The sequence below is a fragment of the Poecilia formosa genome, unplaced genomic scaffold (genome assembly GCF_000485575.1).
Source record: "Poecilia formosa unplaced genomic scaffold, Poecilia_formosa-5.1.2 Scaffold282, whole genome shotgun sequence".
NCBI lineage: Eukaryota > Metazoa > Chordata > Actinopteri > Cyprinodontiformes > Poeciliidae > Poecilia > Poecilia formosa.
This window is the reverse complement of record NW_006800221.1, coordinates 414,189-426,555: the sequence shown is the minus strand read 5'-3', so window position 1 is coordinate 426,555 and position 12,367 is coordinate 414,189. Positions and strand designations below refer to the sequence as shown.

At 40.2% G+C, this 12,367-nt stretch overlaps 2 protein-coding genes across 3 annotated transcripts; one reads left to right on the top strand and one right to left on the bottom strand.

The window, feature by feature from the left end:
- The first annotated feature begins 4,001 nt into the window (after nucleotides 1-4,001).
- phyhd1 (phytanoyl-CoA dioxygenase domain containing 1) lies at nucleotides 4,002-8,295 on the top strand. Of its 2 annotated transcripts, XM_016681488.1 has the most exons (12): nucleotides 4,002-4,192; nucleotides 5,041-5,199; nucleotides 5,312-5,317; nucleotides 5,791-5,866; nucleotides 5,956-6,003; nucleotides 6,096-6,151; nucleotides 6,233-6,295; nucleotides 6,382-6,403; nucleotides 7,028-7,156; nucleotides 7,238-7,354; nucleotides 7,609-7,735; nucleotides 7,926-8,295. In XM_016681488.1, the coding sequence occupies exons 1-12, from the start codon at nucleotides 4,160-4,162 to the stop codon at nucleotides 7,972-7,974; spliced, it is 885 nt and encodes a 294-aa protein (XP_016536974.1). In that variant the 5' UTR covers nucleotides 4,002-4,159; the 3' UTR covers nucleotides 7,975-8,295. The 2 variants fall into 2 exon arrangements, with proteins under 2 accessions (XP_016536974.1, XP_007571605.1); XM_007571543.2 differs by lacking the exon at nucleotides 5,312-5,317 and having other exon boundaries at nucleotides 4,007-4,192.
- dolk (dolichol kinase) lies at nucleotides 8,108-12,265 on the bottom strand. The gene is made up of 2 exons (XM_007571542.2): nucleotides 12,123-12,265; nucleotides 8,108-11,615 (listed from the first exon to the last, which is right to left on the bottom strand). The coding sequence occupies exon 2, from the start codon at nucleotides 11,482-11,484 to the stop codon at nucleotides 9,913-9,915; it is 1,572 nt and encodes a 523-aa protein (XP_007571604.1). The 5' UTR covers nucleotides 11,485-11,615; nucleotides 12,123-12,265; the 3' UTR covers nucleotides 8,108-9,912.
- Between the last annotated feature and the right edge of the window lie 102 nt (nucleotides 12,266-12,367).

The window sequence follows — 12,367 nt, the reverse complement described above, 5'->3', positions numbered from 1 at the left end:
AGAAGGAGAAAATGTAGTTAACTATTTTTAATATTAGTAACATGCTAAAAAAAAATAATCTTGGAAGTTTTGGAAATCTTAGTCATTTTAAGGATCCATTTATTTTACAAATAAACAGACCTTACTGTTTGCAGTTTCTTTGATTTAAGCGGCTTAAAACATTTCAAATGTCCACTCCATAAATACGTATTCTTTGTTTTAAAACAACAGCAAAATGCTTTACTGAAATGTATCCCAAAATAAGGGGGAAAAAAAAGTGCACATTTAAATTTAGTTGTTTAAAGAGACGTTAGAGTTGGATGAAATTGATACTAACAGATTAAAGATTTAGAAAATCGTCAATTGAAAATTGACCACAAAATTGTGCCCAGGTCATCTGTACAAAAGAACAGCAGAACAGCTATTTTATTTTATTCTTGTTAATATAAACATGTAAATAAACAACCAGGCATGTAAATACATCAACAAAATTTATTGACAAGCTGCAAAAAAAAAAAAAAAAAACACGCAGTCAGCAGTTGCTTATAATCAAATAGTGTTTGTATAACGGAGTGTGTCTTTCGACCTCTTTCCTATATAACTAGGAAAGTTTTGAGTCTGTTATGTGATAAGAGACATGAGAGAAGGATTTAAATTGTGTTTGCCTTAGTGACAAATCCATCCTAATAAGCATGCAAAAGATGGACTCTTCAATGATTTTTAATACCAGTGCCTTATAAAACAGATTGTTTTACTTTTCATCATGTTTCACCCTCAAATTTTTATGTTTCTTTCAAACTTCATGAGATACAGTTACAACCACAAAGCATCTGAAATAACTGCGAACTGGAAGGAAAAGACTGGTTTTCAGGTTTTTATTCAACAGATCTGAAAAGTGTGGCGTGCATTTATATTTTTTCTGACGTACTTAGGTCTGGACTATGATTAACCCATTTTAGCTTTTTTTTTTTTTTTTTTTATTATCTACACCATTCAACTGTAGATCTGACTGCATGTGATTTTTCTCAGTTAAATCAGTCTTGGATGTTGGAAGTTGGAATAACGTGACACCCAAGTTGAGGGTGATGTAGTTGCAAATCAGAAATCACTGCTATCTATACGTTGTTCTCTCTTTAAGTGCTATTCATGATATAAGCTGATAATAATGTAGTTTTCTCCACATTGTATGTTAAAACATGAAAGGAAAATGCTTTAAAGTCGACATAGCACTATGTCTGCCACTGGTCAGCTGTGCTAGTGAATAAGTTTAAATACATCCTACATTCAGGACCGCCATGTTCTGTGGTGTTCTCACGGTGAAGTAAAGTGTTCGTTCTCTGCCATGTTTAGTGTTTTTGCATGTGAGCCAGAAAGTTCAAATCTGGTCCAGTCAGACCAGAGCACCATCATTTTGCATGTTTGCTGCTGTGTCCCTTTCATCAGTTGCTTTGTTCTTGCCGCTCTTCCTTTCAAGCCAGTTTCCTGATGTGGACAAATCGTAACGTAACACACGGACGTTTCTGACTGTAAGGTGACGACGTGTGGAAAAAGTTGCGTGTCGCGGGGTTGAGACTGAAGCCCTTCATGAAGAAGCAATTTTTTTTTTTTTTGTCTCTAGCACTAAGAGCTGCATAGACTGTTGTGCTGTAGGTGACTAGATACAGGGAGAGGATGTAGGAGATGGTTTATGTCACTCCAGAGTAAATTTGATATTGTAAGCAATCATTAAGGTGGTGCAGTGCAGCCCTCCCTTCTGCAGCCTCCTGCAGAGTGTCAAATTGAAACGTAATTGCAGCTTTCTTTGTATTTGCTGCTGATAGCTTATGGTTTCTTTAGTACTTTTTAACGTTGCCTGACGATATCCAATCTACATTTCGTCCTCAGTTTAAAAAATACTGTTCAGTGCTAAGGTAATCTCAGAAAGCTTTCCCAGGATATCACTTCCAGCTGATTCAGATTTCCTCAACTAGACCTTTCTATGTATTGCTATCAGTGCATGCTTTTGTTTCTCTGACCTCCGGAGCTTTGTGCAGACGTCATTTCATCTCTGAGTCATGCTTTTCATGGCAGCGAGCTCCCGTTCCCCTCGCGTCAGCGTTCAGGAATCAGGTGAAGGTCTGAGTTAAGGTCAATCAGATGCTTGTGGAAAACCAAAAAATAGAAAAAAAAAAGGGAAGTAAAGTCAAGCACTTCTGTTTCACTCGCATGGACGGCCCGTTTCTGTTTAAGCGGCTATTCAAGCCATTCAAAAGTTCTGTTGTCGATCTGTGCGAGCGTGCTAAAAGTTTTTAATTTAACGTCTGCCTCTTTTAAAGTGCAACATTATCAGAAAAGGTGCCCTGTGTGTATGTTCTGTACGCCTTAAGTGATTTTGTTTGTGTGAAAGAGCATGGTCAGTGAGTGAGTGAGTGAGTGTTTATTTGGTTGAGTTTCACAGGTTCAGCTCCACATCAACGGTTAGAGCAAACTGTCTCCATGTTGTTATTTTGTTTTGTTTTTTTTTTTTCATTTTTTTGCGGATGGATGTACTGACACGGCTGAACAGAACCAGAATCAGCTCACGACAATCTTAACTGGAAGCGAAGGCGATCTCTGCCTTCTGCGTTGACATCTCTTAATACCTAAAACATGTATTTACATTTTGAGGTGGTCACATTTTCATTTTAATTCCTCATAATTCCAGTATTAACTTATTTTTGAAAAAAGAAATGTTTTTTTTGTTTTTTAAGTGCTGAACTGCCATGATTTCATTTAATCTCTGGCTTTCTGTGTACCTTTTAAATACATCCTTGTATTTACTGTCTACAGTGAGTTTATCTCTGTATTCTGATGCCTGTAGATCAGGGAATTACAAAAAAAACTACTGTTGGTTTTATTTTTCTTCATGTGACTTCTTAATAAAGCATGGGTTTGTTCAAGCTAAACTGATGTGCAGCATAGCCATACTAAAAACCACATAATTAACCCTTCGAAAACCATCTCTTTGAATATAAACTGCAAGCTGAATGGACACATTTTTGTCTGGATCATACGTGACAATGCCTTTATGACGACAGCTTTTGCCAAGTGAATGAAACACTTGGCTTTTTAAGTGTCTGTAACGGCGAATGTTCAGATCCTACTTTTGTACACATGATAATAAAATGAACAGTTAACACTATTTCCTGTGTTTGACTATTAATTCGTCATCTGGGCTTGTTCCTGTTTCAAGGAGAAGTTAAAATTTGCTGAGACGTTATTCTTACACACTTCCAGTAAGGATGAGGGGATAGGAGCACATCCAAGGTTACAACATAAAGTTCTTAAGAATAAAAACAAATAATATTTTAGCTTGCCCTCCTTGTCTTATTATGAGATAGTTTCATGTTGATGCTCTAAAAGGGAGGGGAAAGCTATAGCTAAAGTTGATCATTTTTTGAGCAGGAAAACATTTGTAGCACATTCTGTCCCTCTCATTGAGGCATGTATATGTACAAAATGGACAAATACATTTCTTATCTAGTCTCATGTGATCTAAAATATTTTGGTAAAAACAGAGAATGGTCTTTAATGATTCCCTTTTCCACAGCATATAGATTTTCCAGAGACTGCAAGATGAATGAGGTGCACTTCTGATCAAAATTTTTATTATTTATTATTTGACTTAGGATTTAGGTCTGGGAACTTGGGGGGTGGGGGGGGAAACAAAAAACATTTTCTGACAATTCAGACTAATTTTATGTACAATGTTATGTTTTTTTAAGAGTCTGTCTCTCATACAGGATTGATGAAGTTGTTATTTTTTTAACAATTATCAGGCGTGTTTTCCACTTTTGTTTTTAAAAATTGTATGGCTCTGTTGAACATAGAAGGAAATATGCATAATCACTCTAAGAGTGTAAAATGAATATGTTAAAAAAAAAAACGTATCGCCAGAGAGATTTAGATTTTATTATGTATGCTTTGTGTCACGTTAGTGACACCCAGAGGCCAGACTGTGCCACTACACCGACAGAACGCTCAAGCTGCTGGTCGCCTTGTCTTGCAAGGAAAGAGTTAAAAGTACAAAATCCTATTACACTACTGTTGCATTTAAATTGGTTTTGACAGCTCACGTGTTTAGACTGCAGGTTACCCGGATGATAAAGGTGACACACACGGTGGCTTTGCCTTCGGCGGGATCGCTTCCCAGTAGATCATAATGGATTTTATGACAGATCAAGACGTGCAAAAGGTGAGGATTTTTTTTTTTTTTACCATACACATTCATTTAAAAATACCAACTTAAATAAAATAAAACTGCTAAAGCTACAACTTTTTCTGAAATACTCTAATGAACGTGCGCTGATGCCTTCTGCCAGGATCGTACTGCGCGAAAACGTGAAAAAGTGCAAATGTTTGGGATCATTACGTAAGAATGCTGCACCCACAAGAGGCCGCTTGTGGGAGCAGCATGTGGAGAAACTGTGATTAGAGCAACAGATGAGTCAAAATTCAGTTTAATCACCAACATTAGGCGACCGATGTCAAAATAGCATTCCAGATCCCAGACGGCACAGATGGTTACATAACGCAACTAAAAATCGCTTCAAGTTTTCACGTTGATGCTGAATCAGTTATTTTCACCACAGTTTGGTATTCATGTCATATTTGTTCTGTACGGTTTCGCCACTGCAGCTGGAAAGGATTCAAACAAACTCAAATTAAGTTTTAAACTAACAAAAAAAGAGAGAGAAAAAATCTAAAATAAATAATTTACCAATGTGGTTGGTAACCTTTAGAAGATGCTGTAATCTGGAAAAACGTTGTGGTAGTGATATAAAGCAGCTAAAAAACTTTAGTCAAGTGGAAACATCTTGTGCTTTCACTAATTTCACCATTTTTCTTATTGCATAATCAGAATTGGAATAATTTTTCAATCAAGAAAATGTATTCTTATATAAAATATTTATTGTGCAAATGCAGAAGATTTGACTGTTAAAAAAAATCAAATGTCAGCTGCAAAGCTTTACCTCCACACCTCTGTGTGTGTGTGTGTGTGTGTGTGTGTGTGTGTGTGTGTGTGTGTGTGTGTGTGTTTAGTACAAGCAGGATGGATATGTGGTTCTGGACGGGCTGCTCACCCCTCAGGAGTGCGATGAGCTGAAGCAGAGAATGGCTGAGATCGTGGACCGGATGGACGTCCCCGACCACTGCCGGACCACTTTCTCCACCTACCACGACGAGCAGCTAAAAAAGCAGGTGACTTAGTCAGAAACACATCAGCGCACGCCGAAACTCTGGCAGCTTTCGACAGCTCATTCAACCTGATTCTCCTTTCTCGCACGCTTTCCGCTGCATCTCGGCGTAAAAGATGCAGGTAGGGCTGCAGAAAGTCCCGTCACGGTTAGTGTCTGGCAAAAGCAGCTACATCACATTACAGTCATGAACTTTTACGTATTTTTTGGGGAATCAAGAACATTGGGGGGGAAAAAAAAGCAGAATCATGAATACTTGCAGCAAAAGTTAAATAATGACTTAGTATATATCTTTGCTACACCTCTTTTTAAAATATTTTTATATTAAGAAATACTTTTTTTCCCCTTTATTTCATAATTACACACAACTTCATGGTGATCTGTTGTACAAAATACCAATAAAACATGTAAACATTTGTGGTTATGGCATAACTGACTGTGAACATATTTTGCAAGGCACAGATATATATACCTTTACCCCAAATTTCCTTCTGCCAGATTAATGCCAAACTCTTTTGTCAGCAGTGCGTTTAGAGACAGAGCGCCTTTCACCCCAGACTCATCAGTTGACTGCTGTTAATATTTCGTCCTGCAGGGGAATGCGGATTATTTCATCACGAGTGGAGATAAGATCCGTTTTTTCTTTGAGAAGGGTGTTTTTGACGACAAAGGTGAGCTCTTGTGAAACCCTATCTTGTCCTGTCAAATATTTAACAAGTAATGAAAAGCCAAACGAACCGGAGCGTGTCTTGTCCCCCAGGGGAATTCATCGTTCCAAAGCAGCAGTCTCTAAATAAAGTTGGGCATGGTAAGAAATCCCGATTTATTCATTCATGTCCAAAAACAAAGTAAATAAAACCCCCTTTTGTTGACACAATGACAGACACTTTTCCCTCTTAGCCCTACATGCGTATGAAGCTTTGTACAAGAAAGTTACACATTCACCCAAAGTTCAGGTGAGTTAGCTGTGATACAAAATCAGAGAATGGGGTGAAAGGTCAAAGAATAATCAGCATTTAAATGAAATGTACTTTTAGGGAATAGCCAAGAAACTGGGCCTGGTTAATCCTGTGATACTGCAGAGTATGTACATTTTTAAGGTAAGGGATGTGTCTGTCTGAGAGCGTTACACACTAAATAATGCACGACTACATTGAGAAATCATTCACTGTTGTATCAATTCTAGCAACCAGGAATTGGTGGCGAAGGTAAGAAAGCTTTTATTTCTTCATTTATCACCAGAGAAGGGAAGACAATACATATATTATAATTTAAAATTGTTCAATAAATGATCATACTGGCTCAAGGATGTTCCAGAGCACAAGCTCTGGCCAAATCAGAAAAAATATTATGCAAACTTAATAATGTCATATCTTCATAGTTGTTGTTTTAACTGTTTTAATGGCCTACGTAGCCTGAATGATCAGGTTTTGCCTAAATTAAAAATAGGAGAAAGCAGTGTGTGGCATTGAAAAAGATGAAATGATGTTATTAAAGGTAAATCATCCGTATGCTGTAAAATGATGCAAATATGATAATCTGATGCATCCAAAGTTTCTCTCTATCCTGTTCTTCATTCTAGGTATTTAATGTGCATCCTCTTGAGAAAACTGGATAAATATTGAATGTGAAAATTTAAATCAGCCAAACTAATTGCCGTTAGCCTGTTACCACACTGTGTTTCACTGTGACAGTATGCTGTAAATCAGTCATAACACAGAAATCTGATCATTACCTTTTGCACTCAGTGGTAGTGGGGAGTTACCATGATTCCTCGTGACATGATGAAATGCAACTTTAAAGTCTGCAGTTGATTGTTGTGTGTTGCACAGTGACGCCGCACCAGGACGCCACGTTTCTGTACACGGAGCCCCTGGGCAGAGTTATGGGACTGTGGATCGCCCTGGAGGATGCGACTGTCAACAATGGCTGCTTGTGGTTCATACCGGGATCACAGAGCAGTGAGTACAACACTGGACAATTTGTCTGTTGGTGCATTTGGCTTTATGTGACTTTCTCACATCACCGCTTTATTTTCTTAGGCGGTATTTCCCGTCGAATGGTGCGCACCCCGAAAGGCTCCTTCCCGCTGACAGACTTCATCGGAAGAGAGCCAACTTATGATGAGGACAAGTTTGTAGCTGTGCCTGTTAAAAAAGGTGACCGAGACAAAGAAACCGTGTTCGGATGACATAAAGATGTACAGAAGGAAAGGGGTCTGATTGGTTAAAGTGTCAAAATACTTACTGTTTACACCTTGTGCCTAAAATAAGATTTTGCTAATATCTGCATAGATTGGCCAATTTTCATGTGTATCTCTGGAAGACTATCTCCAAATGGATTGAGGCCTTTACATGGTTCACCTGGAAATAATAGTTTGTTATTTTTCTCATCCGTCTCCGTATCCGTTCAGGTGGTGTGGTTCTGATTCACGGGGAAGTGGTGCACAGAAGTGCTGAAAACACTTCTGAAGACTCTCGCCATGTCTACACCTTCCACATCATGGAGGCCCTAGACACTCTCTGGAGCCCTGACAACTGGTGAAAATGTTTTTTTTTTCCTATGTCAGACCCCCAAGGGTTGACACCGCTTGCATTTTACTTTCACACAGCTCTTATCTAGCATATAGCTTTCTTGTTGTGAACAATCATTTAATTCCACCCAACAGACAAAAATCATTTGGCTTTGTCTGTGTAGCCCATAAATCATGTCTCCTTTTGTTTTTCCAAGGCTGCAACCCACAGAGGAGCTGCCTTTCCCACCTCTCTACACTAAATAACAACAAAGTCTCTGGCAGCTTACAAAGAGGAGCGGTTTTATACGAGGAAGATGTTCGACGTCTGCAGAAAGTTTCTGGGAACAATGTTTCACACCTGTTAATGTGTAAATCAGCTCAGTGGGGGTTTTTTTCCCCAACTTTTCTGGGTCACAACTCCTCAGGTTGGCAGGCTGCACCGTCAAAGCACCGAGCATTATGTCGAGAAAGCCACTGCAGTATTATGCAGTTCATAAATAATGGTTGAACACTATAATGAGTGCATACATATTTTTGTAAATGTGACCAATAATTACTAAAATAAATATTTTTTTTGCATTTTAATAACTGCCCCATTGATTATCTTTGGTGATAGAAATGTTTTTTTTGTTTTTTTTTGTGAGCTACTTTAAATTTATATTGTTAGTATTAAATCCTGCACTTAGTAATGCATCATTGGAAGCGCTCACCTTACCTTAACATGTCTGTTTACAATGTATAATTTAGGTTTTTTTTTATATTGGAAAACCATGCATCATTTTTACTTATAAAGCTCAATAAAATGATTGAGACATTTGTCATTGTGGTGTGACAAAATGCAAGAAAGTCTAAGCATTCCAACATATGTCCATTTTAAGATTCAGCTCGACTAATTCAACTTCAAGGCCAAATGATTTTTAACACAAACATGTAAACAGTTTTATTAACAAATCAAATTATAAATGAGAAAGTTCATTTTTGTGTTTTCGTACTATGGTCATTCATTCACACAGGAGGCTTAGCAGGCCATGATGCGCAGATCATGCAATAATACAGAAAAAGGAAAGAATCGTGAGATAACAGCATACGACTATTCCAAAACACGTCACAACTTAAAAAAAACACACACATATGAAATAACGCCAATCAACACTGAAGTCAAAGCTCAGACAATAAATTAAAGTATCTTTGTGATGAAGTCCAACATAATGACATCTGTCTACAAAACATCTTAAATTAAATCTCAGGGTGTCTGTTCATAGTTTGACCCAAAAACATACATACCGATTCATTATCATAATCAATAATAATAATAATAATAATAATAATAAGAATAAGAATAATATTAATATTTTAAATGATCAGTTTAACAAGGAATGGTCCAGTTAAACCACAAACATACAGAGCAAAGTAAACATTTAGAGCAAAACAGAAATCGTAGCTCAGGAAAGCTGCATATAAATATGTTACAGTACTAGAGTTCACATTAGTGTCATGCAGAATCACAAGGAGAGCCAGCCCTTATACAAATAAGTTGATTTGGACTGCCATGCTTTTATCTACAACTTCTACAATAAGTGATCGCCTGCTAGAGAAAATACACATCTTAAGGCATGTTAGCATAGCGGGCAATCCTTTATATTGCCACGGGGGGAGGGGGTGCTCAAGACTGACAATCAAAGAACAAAAAGATCGATAAAGAGAGAAACGTTTAAATGATGTTCTTCCAAGGCAATGCACATAGATGTATTGGTTGTACAAAAAATATATCAAAAATCAAAACAATAGGTAGTAGTTCCATATGGGACTAAACTAATGCATTCCCACTGTGCTAAACTCAGTTTGCATAATTTAAGATTTATAGGTGTCAGCGGTTGAGTTCTTCAGAGGCAGGACAGAAATGTACACCACCACTGACACTGAGCTCATGTTTCTTTATAACCTGCTCTGGATCTCCTTATTGCAACATGAAGGTGTACAGGGACAGACTTTATGTGTGCAACATCATTTTCTGAAGAGATCAAGCTGTTAGCAGATTTTTTTTGTGCTGTGACGCTCTACCTTTTCCTCCCCGTCTGCTGATTCCTAAAGGGCTTCCGTTACTTGCTTTTCTTTAAGACATTTCATTCACAATTTCGTTTTGCCACAGGAAACACTCGAGTACAGACAGTTATGAAATGTTTCTTTTTGCCGTTTGTTCACTTAAAGCAACAGCAGGATGAAGAGGTAGAGCGGCAGCAAAAGATTGTCAATCTGGGAGGTGTAGGCTTCCAGCAAAGCCACGAGGGTGATGGAACCAACAATCCATGAGTAGGTCGAGTTCAGATTGATGCTTCCATCAAAGATGAGGAACATCGCCACGGCGATGATCTGGGCAAACACGGACGTTGCGGTCCCCTCCAAGGTTTTCCTGGTGCCAGGCCAGCGGATTTCTCCCATGGTGCTGCCAAAGACGGACGCAACGGTGTCTCCGACTCCCACTGCAAGCACGCCCGCGTAAGGTACCAAACCCCCAGCCCCAGTGAGGATCCCCTTGGGAGCACAGGGTCCAGGAAACAGCCAAATGGGCAGAGACATGCCCAGCAGCAGATAAATGTGAGTGAGAATGAGAGGGCCAGAGTCTCTTTCATCCAGGAACAAGGTGAGAAGTTGCCTGAGCAGCTGGCCGAAAGGCAGGATACGAAAGTAGCGGACATACTCCAGCAACAAGAAAACCGCCAGGCATCCGACAGAAGCCACGTGTAGCAGCTGCCTGTCGTAAATCAGTCCTGGAACGTAGGTGGCCACTACTATCAGGTGGAAATACTTCCTGACAACGGTAGAAGCCTGGTGCTTCTTGGATCCCGACTGGCGCTGATAGTTCTGATGTAGCACGACACAAGTTGCGACGATTGCCAGAAACACCCAATACCCCAGCAAACAGAGTCTTCTGTCATTCAGGGTGACAAAGTCCAAAAGCCACATGATGGGGTGCCGGCCGATGAACAGCGACAACCACGGCATCAGGATGCCCAGAACCAGAACGGCTGTCATCATATGAAAGAAGAGGGAGGACACCCAAGTCTCAGACTCCATGAAGCAGAAGAGCAGGGCGAAGAAAACACCCAACAGCAGTGAACCCACCACCACCACCGGCAGGAAGTAGTTCACCGGGTCACCTTTGACCTCTGCCAGGTTCAGCGAGCGCTTGATGAGCTGGTTCAAGATGAAACTGATTCCACCGACGATGAGGAGGGCCTCTCCGGGTGTGAAGCAGCGTGGAAGCAGGTAAAGCACAATCAAACAGAGATAAACAAAGATCAACAACACCTCTAGCACCTCGATGACCTCCGACACCGTCAGGGTCTGCTTTGTCGTGTAGAGGATTGCGCTGCCGGCCAGCCCTGCGATAATGCAAGTGTTGGTTGGGATGGGTCTCGTAACACCCAGCGCAATCAGGGAGAGGAACAGCGCCAGCATCATGCCTGTGATGGTGATCACCATGGAGAACCGCTCGAAGTAGACATTCCCTGAGGCAGAGCACTTTTCTCTCAGCACCAGGCCCATCAGAGGCATCACCATGGAAGCAGGAACGATGCCACTATTGGCTGACAGGCGAAACTGGAACACGGCAGCTCCCGACTTGAGCAGACGGTCCCATTTGTGCTGGACGTAGAACGCCTGAATGACGAGAGCTATGCTGCACCAGGAGTGCTGGTTCCAGATGGCCATGTGGACACAAAGCACCACGGCCAGGACGACGACTGACTCCACGTAAACTGGGTTCACCTGCATGGCGTCAGGGAGGATGAGGCCAAACAGAGATGGAGGGATCAATCTGAACAGATGGGTCTGAAGCAGAACGGGATACCTCGTCACTTCCTTTTGATGCCGTTCTTCATCGTGTGGCAGGCATGTTTCGCATGCTGCAAAGATAAAAACAAGCAAACAAAAAATGTATAAACAAATGAGAAAGGGGGAATACATTAAAGGATGCAGTGTCATACAAGTTAATCACTGTATTCAAGATCGCAAAATCCCTTTTTCAGTTCAAACGGGATATTGAACTCTTGCAAAACCACCTAAATATAGTCAGTGTGGAAAAACTCCGTTTAGAAACATCCTCAGTCTGGTGTGGAAAGACACGGGTGATCTTTCCACACCAGCTGCAACCTTTGCTCCTGTGGGGGTGGAAGTCGGGGCGACTAGCAACCACGGATCAGCTGTCCTTTATTGACAGATGATCGCTATTCCTTTGCAGATGAAAAGTACAACCTACAGAAATTCTTGTATTCTTACAGAATGCTGCAACCTCACACGTCACAGAGCTAACACTGAAATCCAGCTGATTGTAGCGAGTTAGCCGGTGAGCGCCGACAGAAGGCTTTGTGGAAGTGAAACCTACGCCGATAAAGACAAACAAGAGTACCCACCACATAAATGCAGCTATATCTGGACGAACATGCGCTATGACGGGACGAGCTGCCGCCGTTTCTGTGTAAACCTGTTGGCTTTGTCAGCTGTCGCTCCTCTCACAGCCTGCAGGAAGGGGCCATGTTTGACAGCATTGTCACGTGATACCATCACAGCGGTCATAAAAAGACGGAAATTAACAGTTTTATTTGATTGTTAGTATTTATTTGTAATAATAATAATAATAATAATAATAATAATAATA